The sequence below is a fragment of the Pistacia vera genome, unplaced genomic scaffold (assembly GCF_008641045.1).
Source record: "Pistacia vera cultivar Batoury unplaced genomic scaffold, PisVer_v2 Contig566, whole genome shotgun sequence".
Classification (NCBI taxonomy): Eukaryota; Viridiplantae; Streptophyta; class Magnoliopsida; order Sapindales; family Anacardiaceae; genus Pistacia; species Pistacia vera.
Genome location: NW_022196408.1, coordinates 1,261,358 through 1,286,099, shown reverse-complemented (window position 1 = coordinate 1,286,099; position 24,742 = coordinate 1,261,358). Strand labels below are relative to the sequence as shown.

Here is a 24,742-nt window from a genome sequence, read left to right as displayed (position 1 = left end):
TTCGGTGTACTATTATTTATAATTATGTTTATTATTCCATTAAATATCCAAAATACGAGTAAGGGGTTTCAATCAAGATATGTCATGAATATAATGTGCGTTTGGTTAAAAGAATGTTGAATTACTCAAAAGTTTAGGGTATATTTGACTTATTATTTTTGTCTATATTTTTAATCTTATTCTTTAAATAATATTTGACACATTATTTCAGAAATATTATCCTATTTTTTTAATTACTTTTAGACCTCATAAGGTTATTAATTTCATTAAATACCTCCTGAAAAAAAAGTTTAAAAATTAATAAAAATACCCATATGACCCATACTTGCCAGATTCTGGCAACCACCGTCGGTGGTAGCCGGAATCTGCCACAATGGTGAATTACCGACCGAAACTGGCCGGTAATTCACCGATCTGACATTTGTCAACCAGATCCACAGTGGATCTGGTCGAAAAAGGCCAGATTTGGTCGTCAGCGACGACCATATCTTTGGCTATCGTTGACGGCCAAAGATGGCCGTCATTTTGGCCTTTTTCGGCTGTCGATGGCTACAGCAAGCCGTAGATCTGTCCTTTTTCGGTCGTCGATGGCTACAGCAAGCCGTAGATCTGGCCAGAAAAAGCCATAACAATGCGTTACGACACAGATCCGACCAGTCTGTGTCGTAACACGATTTTCTTGCCAGATTCCGACTGTGGTGGCCAGAATCTGGCACTGCGGGTGGTGGGGGTATTTTTGTCATTTTATATATTGGGGTGTTTAATTAAATTAGTAAACCTAGGGGCTTTTTTTAAATTTTTAAATTTACCTCGTAATACTCTCCTATTCAACTACCCAATATTATTCCCAAAATCTTATCCAAAATAATAAACCAAACGCACCCTAGAATATCTTGAAGTTTATTGAGAATCTTTAGGAAAATGTGTTTGGTTAGTTGATAGATATATTATATTAATATGTTTGGTTGAGAGGAATAAATTAGTGGTTATGTTATTTAAATTACTAAATTATCCTCTAATTAATTGGGGTGGGGGTGGTAACTTGGGTGGATTGCAATTTGTTTTGAATTCAAGAGTAATTTTATCAAAAAAGTTAATTAATTAGGGTAAAATAGTAAAAGCCATATTCATGTAAATTAATTTACAAATAAGAGTATTATTGTCCAAAAATTTTATTAATAAATGATAGAATTGTAACAAAAAAAAGATTATTTTGATAATTTTACAATACCTAAGAAAATTGAGGTAATCAGATTACCTTCAATATTACCAACAGTAACTATTATTAGTATTTAAAGATTACTAAAATCTTATATTACTTAACAATTAAATATAATAATCAAGTAATATAAGATCACATAACTTAATAATCTCATATTTGGTTTAATCCTCGTGAAAATTGCGTGGGAATTCTCAATTCTATACCACTGAATTGGGCTGAGTTTAAAGGTCTCAAGACTAGCATTAATATGGCCATATGTATGAAATGATATTAATTGGATCCAACTACTTTTAAACTCAACCTGGAAGCATTGGGCTGAATAACATCGAGCCATTTTTCTGGCTTGGATCCATCTCATAACCTAGCTAAGCCGTCCCAGCAATGCATTTTTACAGAATTTTGTCATCCACTTATTTATTTATCAACTAGTATGTGATATAACACCAATTCAAAAGATGAGTTTATGAATTGTAAATCCCCTTTTTTTTTTTTTTTTTTTTTCAGAAGAGTGTTTTCCATTTTTTAGTTATTTATGTGATTTTAAAAAACAAATATAATAAATGAATGAACATGAAAATTAGTTATTTCAAGTTGTTGAAGCTAAACATATGTTAGTAGGCAATACAAAAAAAAAAAAAAAAAAAAAAGGGTAATCTCCTTTTTTTTTTTTATTATTATTATGATCGGAGGTTTTTGACCGCACCCCAAACTCATTTTTTTATAATCGGGAGTGCTTAGGCCAACTTAAACGCACCTCAAACTCGAAGTTAGAATCTCTTGAATAATTTATTCAAGACAAAATTCTCTCGAACCTCTCGATCACCCAGAGATAATTAAGTAATCTCCTTTTTCACAGAATCCCCACCTGGCCACCTCTCTTCGCTTTTTATTCTATATCATGAGAGACTTTAACTCTCCTTATCAATCAATAAACTGGTTTCAAAGGTTTGCACATTCTTCTTCTTCTACTTAATTATAAACCCTCCAATTCAGTTTCTTATTTGAATTGAAGATACATTTTTCTTTGAAATGGTTAATTGAGACAATTTTATATCTTGTTTGGGTCAATAGTGGGTCTCATTATCTCAAACGTAATTATTGCGAAAAGATTGATAAATTCAATGATAATGACTCGTGATTGATTCATGTGTTGGTTTTAAAAAGAAGGGTGTTTGTGTTTTGATCTCCCACTTGAACGACATAAAAAAAGGTGGTTATGGTTACAATCCATTTGGCCATTTCTAGGAAAATTACAACCAATTTACTCTTTAATGTACATTCTTTTTCAACTAGCTTCTGCTATTCTCATTTCCTAGAAACACAACAACGTGTCGAAGGGTCAAAGACTTGCAAAGAATAACAAAACCACTCAACAAACCTACCCTCACCATAATCTTCAAATTTTAGAATATAAATTATTCAAACGAATAAATGGAGGGGCCATGGCCATCATAAGCAGGCAGGCAACGCTTAACCCCACGACAACGCTTTCATTACACTCTCTTTTCTATAAATTTTCATCTTCAGCTTCTCATACTCTGCTCTTCACCTACAAAAAACACACCACCTCACTAACAAGAATTACCAAACCATAAAATGGAAAAACAGGGACCGGTTAAAATGGCGCTGAACCATGTCCCGCCACTGACAGAGTCTCGCTCCTTAACTGCATCGATCTCTCCAGCTCTGACATTCCCCAATCCTTTTCTCTCCTCAAACAGGTCCTCTTCATCTCATTTTTAATAAAAACAAATCAATCCATACATTTTCTTATTCTTTTTAATTTAATTTGTGTATATGATTTTCCAGGCATGCTTGGATTGTGGATTCTTCTACGTGATTAATCATGGGATAAGTCAAGAATTCATGGACGAGGTTTTTGGTATGAGTAAAAGGTTTTTTGAATTGCCATTGAATGAGAAAATGAAGCTTTTAAGGAACGAGAAACACAGAGGTTACACACCTGTTCTTGATGAGCTTCTTGACCCTGATAATCAAGTACATGGTTAGTTGTTTTCCCTTCAACTTCTTTCTTTCTTTTTTTCAGTGTCAATGAAAGTTCTGATCGTTTATTTTTTATATGAATTTTTGGTAGTAGGAGATTATAAGGAGGGATATTACATAGGTGTTGAAGTACCTGAAGGTGACCCTGAAGCAGAAAAGCCCTTTTATGGTCCAAATGTGTGGCCTGCACCAGGTCACTTTATCAATTCACTGGTCTGGAGTAAAATTTATTTAGATGACTTTTGTCTAGAAACAATTTTGATTTTTTGAATATTTTGCTTTTCTTAGATGTTTTGCCTGGATGGAGGGACACAATGGAGAGATTTCATCGAGAAGCTTTGTAAGTTGTGGCAAACATATAGAAATCTTTTAATTTACATGCATATGAGTTAATTTTTCCTGTCTGGTGTTAGTAGAGTTTCAGATACTAAAGGCTATTTTACAGTCTATTCATTTCTGTTTTCAACTATTGAAATATACTTGATCTATTATTTATGTGCATTCAGAGAGGTGGCTAAAGCAGTTGCAAGGATAATAGCCCTTGCACTTGATTTAGAGGTTGATTTTTTTGATAAGCCTGAAATGCTTGGAGAGCCTATTGCTACCTTGAGGCTACTACACTATGAAGGTGAAATTCTAAAATTGGAAGGCCAATGAATTCCATTATAGACCTGACACCATTGCGCTATTAAAATGACTTCAGTGTTGTTAATTTATTCTTTTCTTTCGTTTAGGTCGAGTTTCTGATCCTGTGAAAGGAATATATGGAGCTGGGGCACATTCAGACTTCGGTTTGATTACCCTCTTAGCAACAGACGATGTGTTAGGTCTTCAAGTATGAATAATGCCCTAAAATGTGACCATATTTTTCATTTTGTATTAAGCTACTGACAATTTTAGATTAATCATAGATATGCAAGGATAAGGATGCTAAACCTCAGATATGGGAATATGTAGCACCAGTAAAAGGGTGAGTCAGGTTAATATATGTTTATTTAATTGTTAACACTCTATCGGTGATTAGTGTATTACTGCATGTTGAATACTCTTTCAAGATTCATGATTAGTTGTCATGATCAGATTTTCTGCTAAGAGCCCCTTCACATCTCCTAGCAGTAAACATCCAAAGGGAACATAATTAAACCCTGGGCCCTGAAAACTATTCTTCTTCTTGGTTGAAGAAGTAGTTTACCGATGTAGCACTATATGTATCGTACTTTAACCTTTCTTGTTTTTCATCAATTATGTCTTCATTTTGAGTATCCCTTCCATGAGTGATTTTTTGTTATTGTAGATAATTTTTTTCTTAAATTGTACTTTGATCAAATTTTCCTTTTTGAGATTCTTATTTTTTATTTTGTAATAATCTGGTGGAGATCCCGTATATATATGTACTGCACTGGTTGTGATGCATACCAGTAATTCTGTAAATCATGATCTTTCTTTAATAAAAAATCCTTTCAATATTCTGTTAAATTTTGGTTTACAATGTTTGGACTCCAATTCTAGTACTTTCCCTGTTATCTTTCTAGGTGGTGTATCTTTAGATAGTTGTAAAGACTAATGTACAGACATTAAGGCATACATAATACTAAATGCATTCTGTTAATACAATGTGATGTTTTATCAAAATGCATACTGGTAAGAATTTTAGATTAAACTGCCTTGGTGACAGTATAGTGACAGGCTTTGTATTTTGGGGTAATGACATCCTTTCACTATGGCTTATCTTTACAGATCATTTATTGTGAATCTTGGTGACATGCTGGAGCGGTGGAGCAACTGTATATTCAAGTAATGGTTTAGATTATTCTTACATTTTATTCTTTACAAGATATGAGTGAATTTACGGCTTCACAAGGCATTCAGGCCGACTTACCTGTAGTTACATTAATCATGAATAATAATTAACCTTAAACTTTGTTTGTTTTACATTTGGGTGTCTGGCTCTTATGGCCTTTTTGTGGTTATGGTCATCGCTTATGTTGCAATTCCTCTACTTATGACATTATATATATATAAATGTGACTTGTGAATTGCTTTCTCCCAGCAATTTATGTTAATATAAATTGTGATTTATATTGCTTAATTTGTTGCATTGCCTTCTCATTTGTCTATGAGAAAATTCAAATGAGAGATTTGGTATTAGGCATTATGTTGCTCCAAGTGTAATTTTTCAGTAAAATATTCTAATATTTTCATGTAAAAATCTTTAAGAACCAAATTTTCTGCATTCACCTTTGCTCTATATATTGAGCTATGCCAAATAATTTAGAGATATTACATACTAATGCTGTTGTCCTAGTTATGTGCATGAATTTAAGGGTATAAAGAAGTGGAGAAAGTAATTATTGCTGAGTACACCACCTTGTCCACAAGTGTTGTCGTGGTTATATTATTGCCTTTACTCGTTTGGTAGGTTGAACATAAGTATGGATACTTGTTGAAACTATAATTTTTGTACCTCTTCCTTCTGTTCTGGTAGACTGGCAACCATCTTATGACCTGCCTTTATTTTCTGTGTTTTTGCCCAGGTCCACTCTGCACAGAGTCTTAGGAAATGGCCGTGAGAGATATTCTGTAAGTCTACTTTCTTTTTGTATATTTATTTTTCCAGACTGTGAGCCCTTAAAATCTTTTAGATGATCTATAATTGCAATGTAACATGTTCTGGAATGTATTTATATGATAAAAGTTTTGCACCAAAAGTTTGTTAGTTGATCTCTATATATGCTTTTCTGCATGAGCATACAACAATTAAACTTTGCTTTTATTCACTCAAGATGCTTTCTACTTTAACTATGTGGAGGTTGTGCCAAACATAACCAGTTGAAAATTTCCTTGTTTCAAGATTTGGGTCCCCTCTGTTTTCATAGATGATGATAGAATTAGTTGTAGCTACCAGAAGGTTAAATTGGGTTCTTAAAACTTCAAAGTTTCTTATGCTACTTCTTGTTACTTGCTGAGCCTACTTCATTTAATTTAGATTATTAGTGAGAATAATAACACATGTATGTCTTTGTTTTCGAGGACAATTTTGATGACTTTTAACTGCTGAGAAAGGGTTATTGCAATAGAGGACATTGTTAATTTAGTGAGATTATCTTCCCAAGATATGGATATATCTTTTCCTGACACCTATATTTAATTTCCTAAACCTCTTTTTCATATATATTTTTTTAAATTTACTTGGTATTTTTTCCCCCTTTTTGATCATCCTATTGCGAAAGTTATGTGCCTGAATTTCTACATTCTGGGGACAGATTGCGTACTTTGTGGAACCTAGTCATGATTGTCTTGTTGAGTGTTTGCCAACTTGCAAGTCAGAGAAAAATCCTCCCAAGTAAGTTATGATCCCAAATATTTTTTTATGGAACATGAAGAATTTGATACCTTTTCTGTTTGTGATGTTGGCATTGACCTCTATTGCTCTGTTGAGCATGTTTAGATTTTGTTACTGAGCTAGACATCCATTTTGTGTGCATTTATTTTGACTTTCTAATGCTGCATTTGGCCAGGTTTCCCCCAGTCAAATGTGGAACATACCTGTGCCAACGCTATAAGGATACTCACGCTGATCTGAACGTATACAACAAACTCCAAAATTGAGTTTGCTACAGGAATTCCATACAGAAGTCCAGCCGTAAAGGCTCTTTCAGATGAAGTGTCACAGAATAAACCAGGGGTGCTTTAACTTAATTATGCAGTTGTATTATTAATTAAGGATAGACTGTGATTCCCCAAGAAAATTAGATAAGAAACAGTAGAGTTCCTTCAATTGAATACCTATGAAGGATGGATAAGTTATACGAAGTAGAAAATAAATTGTGCCCTTGTGATATCATGATGTGTCTGATCCAGACTAACGGAATAAATTTCATGCCCATAAAGTTTGTTCTTGAAAATAGCAATACAAGATATATGGAACTTTGTCAAATTGCATCATCAAATGTTGGCCAAGTTTTTGAAGAGGAACATTCAGAAACAAGTTAATAAAGTAAAGTTTAATGTCATTGATATTATTATTATTTTTTTCGGTTGATTATTTTGTATTATAAAATGACCAACTGGTTACTGGTAAAGATATTACTATCCATCCTCCTTATGTCCACTCTTAGCCGTTAAAAAAAAATAAAAATCTAACTGTAACTCCCTTTCCGTTAATCTCTGTTAGGATTTTAAAGCGCAATAATCTTGTATCATCTTACTTTTACATAAGAAATAAACAATTATCTAGCATTTGAGTTTGAACCCGTTATATTTCTTAACTCCTCTAACATTATTTTATATTATATATTTTAAAATTGTCCCCTTTAACATGAAATCTTGAGTTCATCCGTTTCTGGGTTAGCTTGTCATAAGCTAATAAAATTTACATGGTCCAACTTCAACAAGGGTTTGGGTAAGGTTGCCAAAACGTAATGAAATTTGCATGGTTCAACTTTAGCACGCTTTGAGTTGGGTTGTCGGAACGTAATGGTTCAACTCTTCAACTTAGTAGCAAGATAAGAAAGTGACAACCTAATCTACAATTATTAGTTGTACAATGAATTGTTTAAAATGTGTTTATACCTAATTCCCCAATAATTTAACACAAATTGCCATCATATTATTATTATTTTTTAAATAATGGAAATTGTTATGCCTGGGAAATCAAGGGTTGACGTAGGAAATCACGTGATGGGGTGTGACCTGCTCTTGTCAGAACGGTAAACACACGTCAGGCCTACAAGACGCCGTGGAGCTCCCATGTATCTATTCCCTGCACCAAATCGCGTAAAATCAGCTTGGAAGGTGGGCAATGTGACGTAAAGCCGGATTTAGCCCTAACATTTACACCAACCCACGGATTTAATGATGATTACCTGCACTCATCTCACTATAGAAAGGAAAGACCCCTTCATTGAGGGGATTCGGCCTTTTTACACTTTGAACTAGCTTTCTCTCTCTCTTGTATCTTTGTATTTACTTTTCCTAATCATTTGTAAGTCAGTCCGCTGTTGCGACCTGACCCACAATACTAATACAACAATCAGTGGACGTAGGACTTGCTACCTTAGCATCCGAACCACTTTAAAAAGCTCTCATTATTGCATTTACTCTACATGTTATTCATAATCACGTGTGTCTCTTGTCCAACCAACGTTACGCACGTGTCAATTAGTTGGTATCAAAATCGCGCATCAACAGTTTGGCGCTAGAAGGAGGGCCCAGATTTAGTGTTCATCCTTCATCAGGAGAATCTTCAACCTACTGGTCCTACAGCAACAAATGGCCCGCCAATATGAACCTGAGCAAGCCAATCAGTGCACTGAGGGAGTTCCCCTAACCCAGGGGGATACCTTTTCCAGGATACTTTCGGTTCCGCAAAATGCTGCGGTGGATATCCCAGCAGCTTCGCAGCTTGACCCCGCCATCAGAAGCTACCTGGAGAGGTTCGACAATACTCTCCAGACGGTCAACCAAAGGCTAGACCGTTTGGACCAAGGCGTGCCATCTAGAATAGTCGGGGCGGTGCAACCGCCAAAAACGCCTGCAGGTCGTGCGAAAGCGCGGCAAAGGGAAATAGCCCGTGCCACGAGCACTGCAGCGCGTAGATGTAAGGGTAAGCAAGTGGCAAAAAGCAAGCCTACAGGCTCCAAAGGGCCAGCGAACACAAACCGTGCCCCAAACAGGGTGCCAGCAAAGCTGAGACTCCGTGAAAAAGTGAATCCCGAGCTGTCCCATGCCACGTCGTAGGTGAACTCAAGCAAAAGTGCTGGGCGGGTTGATTCTTATCACCGCTAGCAGAACGATCCCGATCGCTATCATGAGGGTGATCCCCACACCTCGCGGGGCGGTTCGTACCACCGCAAGGGTCGTGAAAATACCCCACACCATCCATCGCCTTCACACTCCTCTAGCCAGCGTGTGTCGAGAGCGGTCGGAAGTGCCGGCTGAGGCGAAGAGGAGTTTGACCTCCGGACTTTCCTGAACCGTAATTACGAGGGCCGAACTCGCATGGGTGAAAGCAATCCCCAACTGGCTCCGTTACCACAAATCGAGGAGTTGCAGCTAGCTCTAGACAGGCTGAGAGAGCAGCAAAACGAACAGGCCCAGGTCGTCTTTGCATCCCCCTTCTCTCCCGAAGTGTTAGCTGCTCCACTCCCACCAGGGTTCAGAATGCCCGACATGCGGCCGTTTGATGGGAACCATGACCTGCAAGATCATCTGTATGAGTTCAAAGACCTGATGGAGCTCCACCAAGTTTCAGATCTTGCAAAATGCCGTTGTTTGGTCGTGACTCTAACTTCCCATGCCAAACGATGGTTAAGGTCGCTCCCAGCGGGATCGATCAGTTTGTGGCCTCAGATAAGCACGACGTTCCTGCGGCATTTCCAAGCAAATCGAAAGTTTTCAATGCCTTTGAGCTATCTCAGCAACATAAGGCAAGAAAGGGATGAATCCCTATAATCCTACATTGACCGTTTCCACAGGGAACTCAACAAGGTGGCTCATGCCCCCGAAGAGTCCATCCGAACACTTATAATAATTGGAGTTCGCCCGCAAACCGACCTGTAGAGAGAATTACAGGCTGAGGACGGTGTTTCTCTCACCAGGTTTTACAACCTTGCAGAAAAATATCTCCGAATAGAGAATTCATTGGCGGCACTCCGCCGTCGCGATCACGGAACTTCGAGCAGTATGTCTGGTCGGGGAGAAAGTAGGAGAACTGATCGCAGAGGAGACATTGACGATCAACGAAAAGAGAAGAAACCCCGCTACGAGCACAAAAAGTCCTATGCTCCTGTTCCCCATCGTGATCGCGACAAAATCCAATACACTCCGCTGAATGTGTCCATCTCTGCAATTCTTGACAAATCCGAGGAGGCCAGCCTGCTCGGTGAGCCGGAACCTATGAAAACCCCTGCTACGGCTAGAAACAGCAAAAAATACTATCGCTTCCATCGGGACAACGGGCACCACACCGATGAGTGCTGAGCTCTAAAGCAAGCAATCGAAAAGCTCATCAAGAAAGGGCACTTCAAGGAGTATATTGATGACTCTGCCCCAAAAGAGAAGAACTAAGAGGAGCAAGGGAAAAAGCGTCGTGATCGCAGAGGGTACAGTAGTGTTAACATAATCTTTGGAGGGCCACACCTCGCGGGAAACACACGAGGTGCGCAGGAAAGGTACGCTCGCGAAGCATATCACGACCCGATCAGGGTAATGAACACATTGCAGCGACCGCAAAAGGCTCGAAAGGAGGAGCCGATCACCTTCTGCGAAAAGGAAGCAGCTCGCCTGCATCACCCTCACGAAGACGCCCTTGTGATCACGCCTCTCATATGGCACCATAACATCCGCAGAATGCTCGTGGATAACGGAAGCGCTGTGAACATTCTGTTCCAGACCGCTTTCGAAAGAATAAACCTGGACGAGGCCAACCTGAAGCCCGCCTCAATCCCTCTCTATGGCTTTACAGGGGACCATTTAATCCCCAAAGGGAGAATCCAACTCCCGATCACGCTAGGCGACTATGACGAGGTAACTAAGGTAACTGAGTTCTTGGTCGTGGATTGCCCATCCGCCTTCAATGGGATCCTAGGGCGACCTCTGCTAAGAAGCTTCAAGGCAGTAACTTCCATATACCATCTCAAGATGAAGTTCCCCACCCCAACGGGGATAGGGGAAGTGAGCGGATCGCAAAGCGCATCTCGCGACTGCTACATAAAAGCGGTGCAGATGGCAAGTAAAGGAAAGGGTGTTCCGCGAAGTGCGCCCCGCCAGGCCATGGCGATCAGTAGGATCGAGCCGCAGCCTGGCCTAGCAGAGGATAATATGGATCCTCGAATTCAGGAGACCTCTTCCAGCGGCCTAGTTGGGGACTTGTCTGAAGTATCAGTCGACCTAAAAAAGCCAAGCCGAGTGTTAAGGATTGGGAGCAGTCTCAACCCTCAGCTCGCGTCCGAACTGATTAGCTTCTTAAGAGAAAACATCGATGTGTTTGCCTGGTCGCATGCAGATATGGTCGGGATCAGCCCGAACATTATTTACCATGCGTTAAACTTCGACAGCGAAGCCAAGCCAGTTCGTCAGAAAAGAAGAGCAATGGATCCGGAGCGGTATGCTGCATTAAAGTCAAAAGTGGAGAACCTCCTCCGAAATGGGTCCATCCGAGAGGCACTCTACCCAACCTAGGTTGCAAATTCGGTCCTGGTAAAGAAGCCAAATGACAAGTGGCAGACCTGTGTTGATTTCAACGACCTCAATAAGGCTTGCCCGAAAGACAGCTTCCCTCTGCCGAGAATCGACCAGCTCGTGGATGCCACTTCGAGGCACGAGCTGCTAAGTTTCATGGATGCATATTCGGGATACAATCAGATCCCGATGTATGGGCCAGACGAGGAGCATACGTCTTTCATCACAGACCGGGGGCTATACTGTTACAAAGTGATGCCTTTCGGCCTCAAGAATGTTGGCGCAACCTACCAGCGGCTGGTTAACCGGATGTTCTCCGACCAGATTGGAAAAACAATGGAGGTCTATATGGATGATATGCTGGTCAAATCCCAGGTCGCCTCAGAACATATTGCGCATCTCGCTAAGATGTTTGACATCCTCCGACTGTACAGAATGAAGCTGAATCCTCTCAAGTGTTCATTCGGGGTATCGTTAGGAAAGTTCCTAGGGTACATGGTTAATCAGCGAGGGATAAAAATAAACCCCGAGAAGATTCAAGCTCTGCTCAATATGGAGAGCCCGACCAGTAAAAAACAGGTCATGTGCCTAAATGGGCGAATAGCTACCCTTAGCCGCTTCATATCAAGGCTGACAGATCGCTGCCTACCATTCTTCAACGTGCTAAAGGCTAACAAGAAGTTCGAATGGACACCCGAATGCGAACAGGCGTTCCAAAACATAAAAGAACACCTCGAGAAGCCACCTCTCCTCTCTAAGCCTCTTCCACAAGAAATCCTGCTCCTCTACCTGTGCGTCTCTCAGTTCGCGGTCAGTGCAGCTCTAGTATGGGAAGAGGAAAAGGCGTAATGACCAGTGTACTATGCGAGCAAGCGTCTGACGGATGCCGAGATGCGGTATCCAGAAATGGAACGACTAGCCTATGCTCAGCTGATCGCATCCAGAAAGCTGCAACTTTACTTCCACGCTCATACGATCCACGTAATGACTAATTACCCCCTCAGGCAAGTCCTCCAGAAACCAAAAGCCTCGGGTAAACTACTCAAATGGGCCATGAAATTAAGCCAGTTCGACCTGAAGTACAAGCCCAGGACGACCATCAAAGGCCAAGCTGTTGCTGACTTCATCTCAGAATTTTCCTATCTTCCAAGCGAGCAACAGCTTGGCGAAGCCATCCGGGAAAGTATTCAAAACCTGTCGACCTGGAACCTCTACATCGACGGGTCATCAAACAGAAAAGGGCCGGTGCGGGTCTTCTCCTTGTAAACCCCGAAGGGGCTCGAATTCATGGTATTCTCCGGTTCGGATTTAAGGCGACCAACAATGAGGCTGAGTATGAAGCCCTGCTCGCTGGGTTGCGACTGGCCAAAGAAATGGGTGCAACCGCAATCAATGTCTACAGCGACTCCATGCTAGTCGTCAACAAAATTTTGGGGGAGTATCAAGCCAAGAAAGAAAACATGGTCCGCTATCTGAAAGAAGCTAAGGCCGCTCTCGGGCCGTTCAAACACTTTGAAATTACTCAGATTCCCAGAGATAGCAATTCTGTAGCAGACGTCCTGGTAAAAATAGCCTCGTCGTTGGATTTAGAAGCTCTAGATAGCATTCCTGTTCGATTCATTGATGCTCCAACTATCAGTTCAACCGAATAGGCCGTAAATGTGACTCAACCGGACTCCTGGATGACTTCCATTTTCTAGTACCTCAAGGACGGGACCTTGCCAGACGACAAAGTCGAGGCAAGGGTCCTGCGAACAAGATCTGCTCGTTACACACTCATCGGGGATCAACTGTACAGGAGAGGATTCAGTGCCCCTCTCCTCCGATGTGTAACCAGTGAAGAAGTAGACTACATCATGAGGAAATTCACGAAGGGATCTACGGTAATCACACAGTTGCTCGATCTCTTGCGAACAAGGTTGTTCGTCAAGGGTATTATTGGCCCTAGATCCAAGAAGATACCTGCAATTTTGTCAAGAAATGTGACAAGTGTCAGCGGTTCGCGACCATTCCGCGAGCCCCCTCTTACGAGCTGATAGCGATGTCTAGCCCCTGGCCATTTTCATGTGGGGGATCGACTTTATCGGTCCCATGCCTTGGAAGAGGAGTCAAGTATGCCGTGATCGTGGTAGATTATTTCACAAAATGGGTGGAAGCTGAACCGCTGGCCGTGATCACGACCAGAAAGCTGAAAGACTTCGTTTTTAAATATATAGTGTGCCGCTACGGAATTCTTCACACCCTCATCTCGGATAATGGAAAGCAATTCGATAACGAGGAGTTCAAGCAATTCTGTGACGAGCTAGGCATCCATAAAAAATTTGCCTCAGTCGCCAGACCGCAAGCAAATAGCCAAGTCGAAGCTGTCAACAAGACCATCAAGCACACTCTAAACGCCAAACTTGGGGCAGCCAAGGGAAACTGGGCTGACGACCTCCCCGAAGTCTTATGGGCGTACAGGACAACCCTGAGAACTTCCACCTCAGAAACGCCCTTCTCGCTAGCCTATGGTTGCGAAGTGATGATTCCTGTGGAGGTAGGAACCGGTTCTCTTCGGAGAGACTTGTACGATGAGGTTGAAAACAAAGCACTTATGAGCAAATCTGGATTTTGTTGAAGAGCACCGCAGCAAGGCTTCAAGGATAGCAGCTTACCAGCAGCGTGCGAAGAGATTCTTCGATTCAAAGGTCAAGCGAAGAGACTTTTAGGTCGGTGACCTTGTGCCAAAAGAAGTTCTCCTCGGAACCAGGGAGCCAAGCGCGGGGGTATTAGGACCGAACTGGGAATGTCTGTACCGGGTCGACAAGGTGATCAGACCGAGGACTTACCATCTTAAAAGGCTGAACGGTTCCAAAGTACCCAGAGCTTGGAATGCCGAGCACCTCCGGCCATACTATCAGTAATCCCGAACTCAGCTCTCATTGTAAATTAGGTTTTGATTTTGTTAGTTTCCTTTTTATTGTAAATTATTATAATGTTCGCTTGTAACAATTAGCATGTAATATTGCCTATGTAAACAAACTAAAATAAAAACTGCACTCATGTATGATTAAGCGAACAGCAATTGAAAGCAAAATGTATCTCATTTATGTACAACAAAAACTGTTAGAACCTATTAATTCCTATGTAGTCGGTCTCATCACTATGCCTGGTCAGTGGGGGGATCCTTTGAAGCAGGACCCGAACCCTCTGCCTGGTCGGATCTTCGGGCGGCTGCCGCCGCTTCATCATCTTCCCTCGCCAAGATCTGCAAGGTCTCTTGCCACTCCCTTGGGAGGTCGGACATATCCAGATCTGGATTCTTTGGTCGCAGGGTATAAATAGACCCGATCGCCCAGTCGGCGGCCTTATCCTCGAGCTCCTCTGACTGGATCCGCATTTCTTCAGTCAGGGAAGCAACTTTTCCCCGACTCTCCTGGAGTTCGGCCTCAAGAGCTAGCCTTCCCTTTTCGGAGGCCTCCCTCTCTTGTTCTGCTCGCTGAGCCCGTACTAAGGTTGTCCGGAGCTTTTGGTCCTTCTCTCCGACCTCTTTGGAGAGTCTAGCGGTTGTCCTCTGAAGCTCTTTCACTTCCTTCGCACGTCGCTCAAGCTCCGTCTTTTGAAAGTCGACTATACACATAGCGGCCGTCTTTTGGTTCAAATATCTGTTCGCTACCTCATCAGACAGCGCTCTTTGTGCTTCGACGTCCTGCAGGCTCTGTTTGAGCTTCGCAATCTCCTCTTTCAAATCATTTTCCCCCTTCGCGGCCCCCGTCGAGCTTTCTCCATGGACATCCTCATGGCGAGCAAAGCCTGCGAACAAGAAGTGTTAGAATGAAAATGACGGACAAACTCTTCAAGAACAGTTCGTTTACCTTGCTTAGATGCTGGAACGATGTGGTCATCAGGTCGTCGCCCTTATCGACGAACTCATCGTATGACTCCGATAGCCCATATTCAAGTAGAGAGTAGACTATCGACTGCAGGTATTCGGGCAGGTTCCCCAACGAATCCAGCATTGGTGTGTCCTTTGCCTTGTCAGTAGCAACCGTCTCGTCCGCAGGTTCCTTGCCTGACCTCCTTCCGGCGCCCCGCCGCGAACTCAGAGGTTCAACCTCTGATTCAGTCTCCGACTCATCGGCCTGAATCTGCTTCCTCTTCTTCCATTGTTGGGTCGGAGCCTTCCGCCTCGGACGAGCAAGCAATGTCTGAGCGAGCTGTTCTGTCCTGGTCATTTCTTCCACAGGACGGGGTTGGGAAGGCGCCGCAGTTCGCACTGGTTGTGCCGCTGTGGAGCGAGCAGCTTTGGCCTCCCTGGCTCTCCTCGATCGAGGGAAGTTGAATGGCGCTCGCCGGGGCCGCTCGGACTCTTTCGGAGGCATGGTCGCTGCATGCAAGTACGTTAGTAACTAAACAAAAATTATTATTCTACGACCAGAAAGGAATCAGCGTCCAACTTACATTCTGGGGACTCTAAAGACGCGTTGTCGTTGAAAAAACCGTACTTTCGTAAGTTCGCGGTCGTCATGAGCTTCCTCGCGTCCCGACTTTCTTCAAGGAGAACCCCAAAAGACACAATCCTGTCCGGGTCGGTGAGCAGGTCCAGGCTGGTCGTCTTGTTAACTGCAAAAGAATGCAGGTCGTTAGAAAAAGCGGGCGCACAGTTAATGAATCTAGTGAAGGGAAACCTACTTGGTTTCTGAAAGCGGCAGTAGCCATCGTAGCAGAAGAAGAAGAACTTCGTCTCGTAGGCCCCCGCGTTGTTGGGATAGCTATGTATCCCTTCAGCGATGGTAGATCGCCGAGACAAGTAATAGGAATCTTTGTCCTTACTCCTTTTGAGGAAATACGAATAGCCGAGATCCACCGCTATTAGCTCGCCCAAGCCGCTCTCGCGGCACGCGATGTACATCGCAACAGCGATGACATACGTGTTTGGCGTTAATTGCATTGGTGCGATCCCGAAGTGATCCAGGACCGACCTAATAAAAGGGTGGAGAGGAATCGTCCCCCCACCCTTGAAGATCTTTTCGGAGATCGCAGCTAGGCCATCGGAAGGATGCCGCGACGACTGGGTGGCGTCAAGGAACACCTCCGCACGAACGTCAAACTGTCTCTTTATCCTCTCGAACTCTTCTCAGGTGAGAACTGAGAAGACCTCAAGGGATTCGTCCATGGGAACATCCCGTGAAGACGAATCAGCTCCTTCTTCGGATCTAGACGCTGAGGGTTCCATTCCATAGTCTGCAACACCGACAGACAGAATGTCATTTTAGCCATCGTACGTCACCCCGTACGGCGGCTTGGAGCAAATTCCCTAGAACCTAACTGTGGCTCGAGCCGCCATTCACGGCAAGAATCCAACTCCGGCGTCGCGTCTCTGATGAAACATCAGATGACCCAACGCCATTGCATCGCAAAAAAAAAAAAAGAGGAACAAGAATAGAAAACCCTTACCTTTTGGGGGACGTGATCGTGAACGGTTCTTGCTTCAGGTGTCGGAGAAATGTCAATTGGAAAAGAAAGGCTTCCGGTTTGCAGAGAGTTTTCGCTCGAGGCAAAAGGAATTCTGGTGGCCTCATCTGAAAAATCTGGGTTTTTATATGGACTACGAACCGGCGTTTACCACCCCTCGGAATCAAAACGACGCCTTTCTCTCTCTCTCCACATTAAATGCGCCCCACGCCGCATTTATTGTTGTGATAAGATTTTTCGTTTCGGGTGTGTCATGCAATTAATGCTCTGCCAAAGCAATAGCGCGTCAGCACACAACGCATTTAATGCGCCTGGCAGACGCCTGACACACGCAGAGTGCCTGTCAACGCAAAAACGACCTCATTAAATCTCCATCCCTAAGGCACGATGAGGAACGCCCGATGAAGCCAGGACGCTTGGGCAATGGCTGTCAGGTCATTCGGACGAGGTTCGCACGAGATCATGTTCGCAAAAGGTCCTATCCCGAGCTCCTTTCATTCAGGTCGGAATGGTCAGAACCTCCAATCGCGGCATGACTTAGTTTCCAAGGTTTGATCCTCAAGCCTTAAAAACTAGGGGACTTCTGTTATGCTTGGGAAATCAAGGGCTGGCGTAGGAAATCATGTGATGGGGTGTGATCTACTCCTGTCAGAACGGTAAAAACATGTCAGGCTTGCAAGACGCTGTGGAGCTCCCACGTGTCCATTCCCTGCACCAAATCGCATAAAATCAGCTTGAAAGGTGGGCAATGTGACGTAAAGCTGGATTTGGCCCTGACATTCACACTAACCCACGGATTTAATGATGATTACCTGCACTCATCTCACTATAAAAAGGAAAGACCCCTTCATTGAGGGGATTCGGCCTTTTTACACTCTGAACTAGCTTTCTCTCTCTCTTGTATCTTTGTATTTACTTTTCCTAATCATTTGTAAGTCAGTCCGCTGTTGCGACCTGACCCACAATACTAATACAACAATCAGTGGACGTAGGACTTGCTACCTTAGCATCCGAACCACTTTAAAAAGCTCTCGTTATTGCATTTACTCTACATGTTATCCATAATCACGTGTCTCTTGGCCAACCAACGTTACGCACGTGTCAATTAGTTGATGTCAAAATCGTGCATCAACAGAAATCTTTTTAAATGGTACATAATTTATTACAACAGACAAAACAAAGCAGATAAGGGAAACCCCAAAACATGACTTAGGGCAGAAGGAAAAGAAAAGAAGAAAGAGATTCATATGTACCGGAGCATGTTTTACCATCTTATTAAGCCAAATATGAAAAATGAAGACAGGAAAAAGAAAGCTCTTGAACTTCTGTGCAATTTCACATGCATATGTAGGCATTGGCATCAGCGTTTGTTTGGGTATCTGGGTGGATATAAATATTTGTCAAAATCTGGGGTGAAATTTACAGTAGATAGAATCCATTCATCTTATTACTCGTAAAAATACATGAGGATTACAAACACGTTCATAACACACCCCATACAGCACAACTTATTACATTTTGATGACATTGACACGTTCATAACACACGCCATACAGCACAACTTATTACATTTTGATGACACATTATTTTTTCTTAGGGCAATATGAAACACAGCTTCAAAACACAGGTCACAAGTTTAGATAAACATTTATCGGTAACTTCTGTAGATGGGAGTATACATGCAACTTTCAGCATACTTTACAAGATTCTGTGGACGTGGGAGTCGTGTAGCCAACCCTACAAAAAGAGAAAAAGGAAAACGGACGTTTCAGAAATAAGCAGTTAAGCATTTATACAGCAAGTATCTGCAACACGAGTCACTTACCCAGTTCATACGCCTTCCCAGCTACATTAGCAGCTATGCTGGCTGAGATTTTTCTGATGTTAGAAAGTGGTGGGTAGATAAGTCCCTTCTCATAGATCTCCTCTGTAACTTGCTTCGCCAAGGCTTCCGCTGCCAGAGGAGATAACATTTTACAATTAGTTCTTTGTCAAGTTCTAAAAGTTCTCTGTTCTCCACTTAATTCAAGTAATCGTCAACAGACTTTAGCTGTTGCACTTATACTATATCATTCTAATATGATAAAAAGAGAAAGAAAAACGTAGACCAGTTTGCTCCAAGAATCATTCTGATATGAAGCCTACTTACAGGCTGCCAAAAGCATGTCATCATGTACACGAATTGCTCCAGAGATGACCAAACCCAAACCAAGTCCAGGGAAAATGTAGGCATTGTTGGACTGGATTCACAAGGAAAGAAAAAATTATGTTGGAAAAATCATCATGAATAAACAAAATCATCATTACAGAAAATTGCTACAGATACAAAGTAATTAAGATTATACACCTGGCCAGGCACGAAAACTTTGCCATTGTACTCAAAAGGATCAAATGGACTTCCACTAGCAAAAATGGCACGGCCCTTCAAATCAAAAACACAGGCAAGGAATGTAAATTAAGAGTCAGCATACTTGCATATAAAAGAATCAAACATATTCACCAAGTTGTATCCTCAAATAATTGTAACCTTCAAACACATTGCAGAAATAATTGTTAGTTTTACCTCACTCCATGTGTAAGCTTCTTCAGCAGTACATTCAGATTGCGAGGTTGGGTTGGAGAGAGCCAGGATGAGAGGTTTCTGCCAGTAATTTATCCACAGCAATGTCAATTTCTTCCAGTAAAAATATACTTTTGAAAAGAGAATGAAAATGAAAATGTCTTGCAAGTCCAAGGAGAGAAAGCAAGTGAACATGATAGAGTACCTCATTGAAAGAGGCCATGGCCTCAATGATTTCCTTTGTAAAAGTTCTTCCAACTCCAGATGATCCAATCAAAACTGTTGGTTTAATTGCCTGAGAACAAGATAAAATTAAACTAAGGACCCAGAACCACTCAGAAAATTGGAAATCAAACAAAGAAACAGTTTCCACACCTTGACAGCATCTAAGAGACTGTGGACAGGTTCATGTTCATGAGCCCAAGGCTTCTTAAAATGTTGAAGCGAATCTTTACGAGAGCTGACAATCAGTCCCTGAACAGAAAACATAAATGACACTGAAGTAAAAGGGATAATGTATTTATCTGGCAATGAAGCTTGATTAAGCTCTCTACTACCTTTGAGTCAACAAGCCAGATCTTCTTGCGGGTCTCTTCCAAAGGAGCTTTTACCTGCAAAAGGCATATGAAACTTTATAAATCAATCAAAAATATCACTCATTAACATGTCAAGGACTACTTCAAATCCAAACAGGACAGTACCAAAGTTCAATACTGTATGCACATGATAACAATAAGTTGTACCTGCTTGGACATCTCAAGGGCTATAAGTTCTGCAATACCAGTCCCAGCCTACAATAATGGTATAAGAAGCAAGATAAAGTAACTTGATTGATAGGATGGACAACTGGAGATCAGAGGAATCAGTAAATAGGTAACATAGGCAAAAAGGCTGGAATATAAAACAACAGAAATCAGAAGGCAAAATGAAAAATTGCACATTGTTCATGAAAGCAAAACAAACAAAGTTTCGTCATAAAGTTAGTTATTTTGCATCTTGTCAATGAACATGTCTTACTTCCCCAGCACCAAGGAACAAGAATGTATGCTCGGCCAGAGTGCCACCAATCAACTTCAGTGCGGAAACTATTCCAGCAAGAACAACAGCTGCTGTTCCCTGAAACAAAAGAGAAAATAGTTCAGAAAAGTTCTTAAGCTTCACAATTTGCAAATGCTACATCTTACCTGTATATCATCATTGAAGACAAGATGAGTTGTGCCATATTTTGCTAGCAACTCAAAAGCATTGTGGTTTGCAAAGTCCTCAAACTGCATAATTCAGTTTCAAAGAACTAAAATCAGAAACATGCAATGAAATTCATGACCTCCAAAAGGTGAAATATAATTCATATCTAACCTGTATTAGAACTTTTTCTCCATAGTTCTGCTTGACAGCACTCATGAACTCTTGTAGAAGTTCAGCATATTCCTGGAGAATAGTCAAAACTGCCTCAGTACTAAAGTTAATTTACGGTTCCTCAATTCCAAATTATGAAACTGACTTAAGCAAGGTACAAAGACATTATGAAACCTCTCCAGTCGCTCTCCTTTGCCTGAGCCCAATGTAGAACTCATCCTTCAACAATTTCTCATTATTTGTACCAACATCAATGGTTACAGGTAAGCACTACAAAGAGCAAGCAGATGAGAATTGGTTATGACAGGAACAGGGTAGATTTGCAGGGCAAGATTTGAAACTAAGATTTCATGAAAGTGACAATAGAAATAAGCAGAGATATTTTATCCGAGAAATGCTTACTGCAGAAGGACGAACTCCTCCAAGTGCTGCGTATAAAGACAATTTCCCAACAGGAATTCCCATTCCCTAAAACATTTCCAGCATGGTCATGTCAAATAAAGTTTACCTTTACATCCTCATTAAATTCAATTGTACACTTGTTTCATGATGTAATTCAACAAAAGAAAATTGATTATTGACATAATTACCTGGCAGCCAAGGTCCCCAAGTCCCAAAATCCTCTCCCCATCTGTAACAACAATAACCTGAATACTCCTTTCAGGCCAGTTCTTCAAAACCTCAAGAATCTTTCCCCTGCATAATTATTAAATTTAGGCCAGATCTTATCCACTAACGTCGCTGAACTACCAAAGAAAAAGAAAGTCTTACTTCTCTTTCAGACTTATGTATAGACCCTGTGGGCGCCTGAAGATGCTTCCATATTTCTGGCAAGCTTCACCAACAGTTGGAGTGTAAACAACTGGGAGTAGTTCCTCAACATTATCAATCAGTAGCTTGTAGAACAATCTTTCATTCCTCTCCTGTTAACCTCAAAACATAGAACCACTCAGTCGCTATTTTCCCAAATTGACGGGACAATTTAATATCATAGAAGGTTTATGTCTAAGCTTTATTCCAAAATAAAGTAAGGAATTTAGTCATGAAAAAGATATACCATCATCAGCTATGAATCTAGATTATCTAAAATGTGGGTAAGTCAGGTACCTGAAGTTCCATCAAGGCCATATATTTTTGCAGTGGAACTTGATATTGTCGAATACTGTTCATAAATTTCTTCTCCTGATATTTAGAATCTTAAAAACATTAGCAACAACACTAAATGAAGCTAAAATTAAAATTTATTTAGTTGATACAAGGTCCTGAACAAAAGAGGTCAAGTGAAGTGAAGTGATTATCATAACCTGAAGCTGTTGATTCAAAACTACTGGAGGCAAAAGGCCACGAAAGTAGTGGGCATCTCTCTCTTTCTCGGTGAAAGCAAGCCCTTTGTTATGGTGTGGATCCCTCAACAACGAGTATCCACTGCATCACATTCAAAATTTCAACCAAACACAAAATTTAGTAATATTACCATTACCACATATAACCAATATTGGCTATGTACGAACCTTTTTATTATCTAAAAATCTAAAGTAAGCATTATAATATGATAATAATAATGAATTATGAAACCAAGAATCCATCAGTTATATGAAACTTCCGAAATACAGAAACAAGACCAAAACTTGGAGTAGGTAACCTGGCAACAGAGATAGTCCAGGGAGTGACAAGTTGATCTTCGGTGGCGCGATCCTCACCATAGACGTCTTCAACGCCGCCACCGACAGTGGAATTGGGGTCCATGTCGAGAACTGAAGCGCCATCTCTCATCTCCTTCATTGTGCTCTCCATTTTCAAATCACAAAACCTACAACTGCTTTACTAACTCACTGACTCTTCTCTTCTGCTTCAACAAAGCAAATCAGATACTAAATTTTATAACAAAAGAACGTCAACTTGGTTCAGTATAGTACTATTTCCTAGGACATGAACCGACTGGCGACTGTACATACAAAAAAAAAAAAATCAACGTCCCTGTCAATGTTCCAGTTAGTCAAATAGAAAAGTGTAACTCTACGAGCCCGCCACGACATTAAAGTAGTTTATCAATATTTCTTTAAACGAAAAATAATTTATTTTTTATATACCCGTTGCGTTAAATAGATAAGTCATAAGTGGGGAGGGTCATGTTTGGTGGGGGAGGAGGTTAAATCTTTTACGAAGAGAGCTTTTATTCGGTGTGATAATTGCAGAGTTTGCGCTTCTGCAAAGAGACACAGAAAAGTTTGTTACTTTGGCGGGCACAACGCAGAAGGGATTTTTTTTTTTTTTTTTAAGACGTCGAATGAGATAAACGTTTTGGTTTTTGAGAATTAAATACCCAATACCATCAAGCAGCTTTTTATTGCAAAAACAATTACAATAAATAATATTTCTATGTCTGAATTAATTATTTTTTAATGATAAAAAAAAAAAATTGTAGAATGAATCATCATGAATTATTGAAGGGTGATGGTGACAGGGTGTATAAGATAAGTGACTTTATTTAATAAATCAAACTAAATTAGGCATGTCTTGTGGAGGCTTTGACTTAAGGGGACCCGGTTATACAAGGCATATCCATTTGCTTTTAATTTGTCCACAGAATAAAATATGCGGCTATCATGGTGCTTTTACGATCAGGTCCCTCTTGAACTGAAATGAATTTTCATATTTTATTGTATAACACTCTAAACATATTTCTTTATTTCAAATTTCCTGAAATTTGTAATGTTTTATGCTTGTAGACGTCCCCTGTAATGGGAGGGAGTCACTTGACTCTCCTGAACCTTGCAAAAATTTTCTTTAAGTGTATATAATATATCAATATAAATTATATACCCTTTAGATTTTAAAATTTTCACACAAAAATATTTAAATAAATTAAATTAATCCTTCTAAATTTTGTAAAGTTTCCAACAGGTGTCTCTCAATATACCCACTTATATAGTTCCAATATCAAATATTTGATCAACTCCAACAAGTTCTTGACCTAATTTTACATTTCTATTGCATTGTTTTAAAAACCGAACCGGAGGGCAACCCGCTCTGATGGCCGGGTCACGGTTCAACCGGTCCAACCGGTTGGATCGTCGGTTGAATTGATGGTTTGACAGGTTTAAAATCTAACAAAAACACACTTGATAATTACCATCAGACCCTATAGGTTTGAAATCTAGCTAGCACAACCCTGGCCAAATGCAAATCGACGATCGATTGGGAGAGCAGCGGCGACACACCAGGGAGGGTAGATCGGATGATGGGGAGGGCGAATCGACAGCTAGCAAGTAGAGGCATCGCCAGAAAATGACAGATCGATGGTGGAAGTCAATGGTCGTGATGGTTTTTTTGGTGAGATGACTGGATCTTCGTGAACGACGGCAAGGGAGCTTGGGAGAAGGTAGATCGGTGGCTGAGGAAGCCTGTCGATGCCGGAGAAGGTTGATCGACACCGAGAAATGGAAGAAAAATCACGCGGCGAAGGTGGACGACGAAACGTCACGCGACGGCTAGAGATGAAGCATGACAGCGCCGGAGAAAGTCAGAACTCAGAAGGTGGTAGAGATGAAGCATGACAACGCCAGAGAAAGTCAGAACTCAGAAGGTGGTTTCCGACAATAAGGAAAGGTGAAAGGTCGCCAGAAAAGGGGAGGTCATTGCCGATTTGCATTTGGCCAGAGGACGTGTTTGCTAGATTTGAAACCTTCAGGGACTGACGGTAATAATCAGGGGTGTGATTGTTATATTTTAAACTTCAAACAGTTAAAAAGAGTGACCCGACCCGGAGAAGGCCCCGGGTCCCGGTCCAACCAGTTGGACCGGCCGATCCGGTCCGATTTTTAAAACAGAGTTCTATTGTAGCTTAATTTAATATCATTGTTTGTGTTAGCTCTATGAAGTATTTATTAATGAATTTCCTTCGATGCTTATGCTCATTAAGTATAAAAAGAATATTATAAATGATTCTATTTTTTTTTTTTAAT

The 24,742-nt window shown here is 41.1% G+C and overlaps 2 protein-coding genes across 3 annotated transcripts; one reads left to right on the top strand and one right to left on the bottom strand.

Annotated features, from left to right (window-relative positions):
- The first annotated feature begins 2,862 nt into the window (after nucleotides 1-2,862).
- On the top strand, nucleotides 2,863-7,067 carry LOC116108537 (2-oxoglutarate-Fe(II) type oxidoreductase hxnY-like). Of its 2 annotated transcripts, none has more exons than XM_031394776.1 (11): nucleotides 2,863-2,943; nucleotides 3,032-3,227; nucleotides 3,321-3,419; nucleotides 3,515-3,566; nucleotides 3,733-3,854; nucleotides 3,961-4,061; nucleotides 4,138-4,196; nucleotides 4,964-5,020; nucleotides 5,761-5,806; nucleotides 6,490-6,569; nucleotides 6,745-7,067. In XM_031394776.1, exons 2-11 carry the CDS (start codon nucleotides 3,089-3,091, stop codon nucleotides 6,833-6,835), a joined length of 846 nt encoding a protein of 281 aa, XP_031250636.1. In that variant the 5' UTR covers nucleotides 2,863-2,943; nucleotides 3,032-3,088; the 3' UTR covers nucleotides 6,836-7,067. The 2 variants fall into 2 exon arrangements, with proteins under 2 accessions (XP_031250636.1, XP_031250635.1); XM_031394775.1 differs by having other exon boundaries at nucleotides 3,318-3,419.
- An 11,207-nt stretch (nucleotides 7,068-18,274) lies between these two features.
- LOC116108533 (NADP-dependent malic enzyme) lies at nucleotides 18,275-22,785 on the bottom strand. The gene is made up of 19 exons (XM_031394772.1): nucleotides 22,420-22,785; nucleotides 22,082-22,202; nucleotides 21,885-21,959; nucleotides 21,549-21,700; nucleotides 21,368-21,473; nucleotides 21,180-21,245; nucleotides 20,952-21,047; nucleotides 20,778-20,849; nucleotides 20,606-20,689; nucleotides 20,439-20,537; nucleotides 20,165-20,212; nucleotides 19,979-20,032; nucleotides 19,797-19,895; nucleotides 19,627-19,716; nucleotides 19,425-19,502; nucleotides 19,209-19,283; nucleotides 19,011-19,101; nucleotides 18,687-18,815; nucleotides 18,275-18,598 (listed from the first exon to the last, which is right to left on the bottom strand). The coding sequence occupies exons 1-19, from the start codon at nucleotides 22,569-22,571 to the stop codon at nucleotides 18,510-18,512; spliced, it is 1,776 nt and encodes a 591-aa protein (XP_031250632.1). The 5' UTR covers nucleotides 22,572-22,785; the 3' UTR covers nucleotides 18,275-18,509.
- Between the last annotated feature and the right edge of the window lie 1,957 nt (nucleotides 22,786-24,742).

Excerpts from the sequence above, each read along its gene's own strand:
- LOC116108537 (XM_031394775.1), top strand. The coding sequence starts at position 3,089 with ATGGACGAGGTTTTTGGTATGAGTAAAAGGTTTTTTGAATTGCCATTG. Across the intron at positions 3,228-3,317 it reads CCCTGATAATCAAGTACATG|TAGGAGATTATAAGGAGGGA; the intron begins GTTAGTTGTTTT and ends AATTTTTGGTAG. Across the intron at positions 4,062-4,137 it reads ACGATGTGTTAGGTCTTCAA|ATATGCAAGGATAAGGATGC; the intron begins GTATGAATAATG and ends GATTAATCATAG.
- LOC116108533 (XM_031394772.1), bottom strand. The coding sequence starts at position 22,571 with ATGGAGAGCACAATGAAGGAGATGAGAGATGGCGCTTCAGTTCTCGAC. Across the intron at positions 22,203-22,419 it reads TGGACTATCTCTGTTGCCAG|TGGATACTCGTTGTTGAGGG; the intron begins GTTACCTACTCC and ends AATGTGATGCAG. Across the intron at positions 21,960-22,081 it reads TTTTGAATCAACAGCTTCAG|GAGAAGAAATTTATGAACAG; the intron begins GTTATGATAATC and ends TCTAAATATCAG.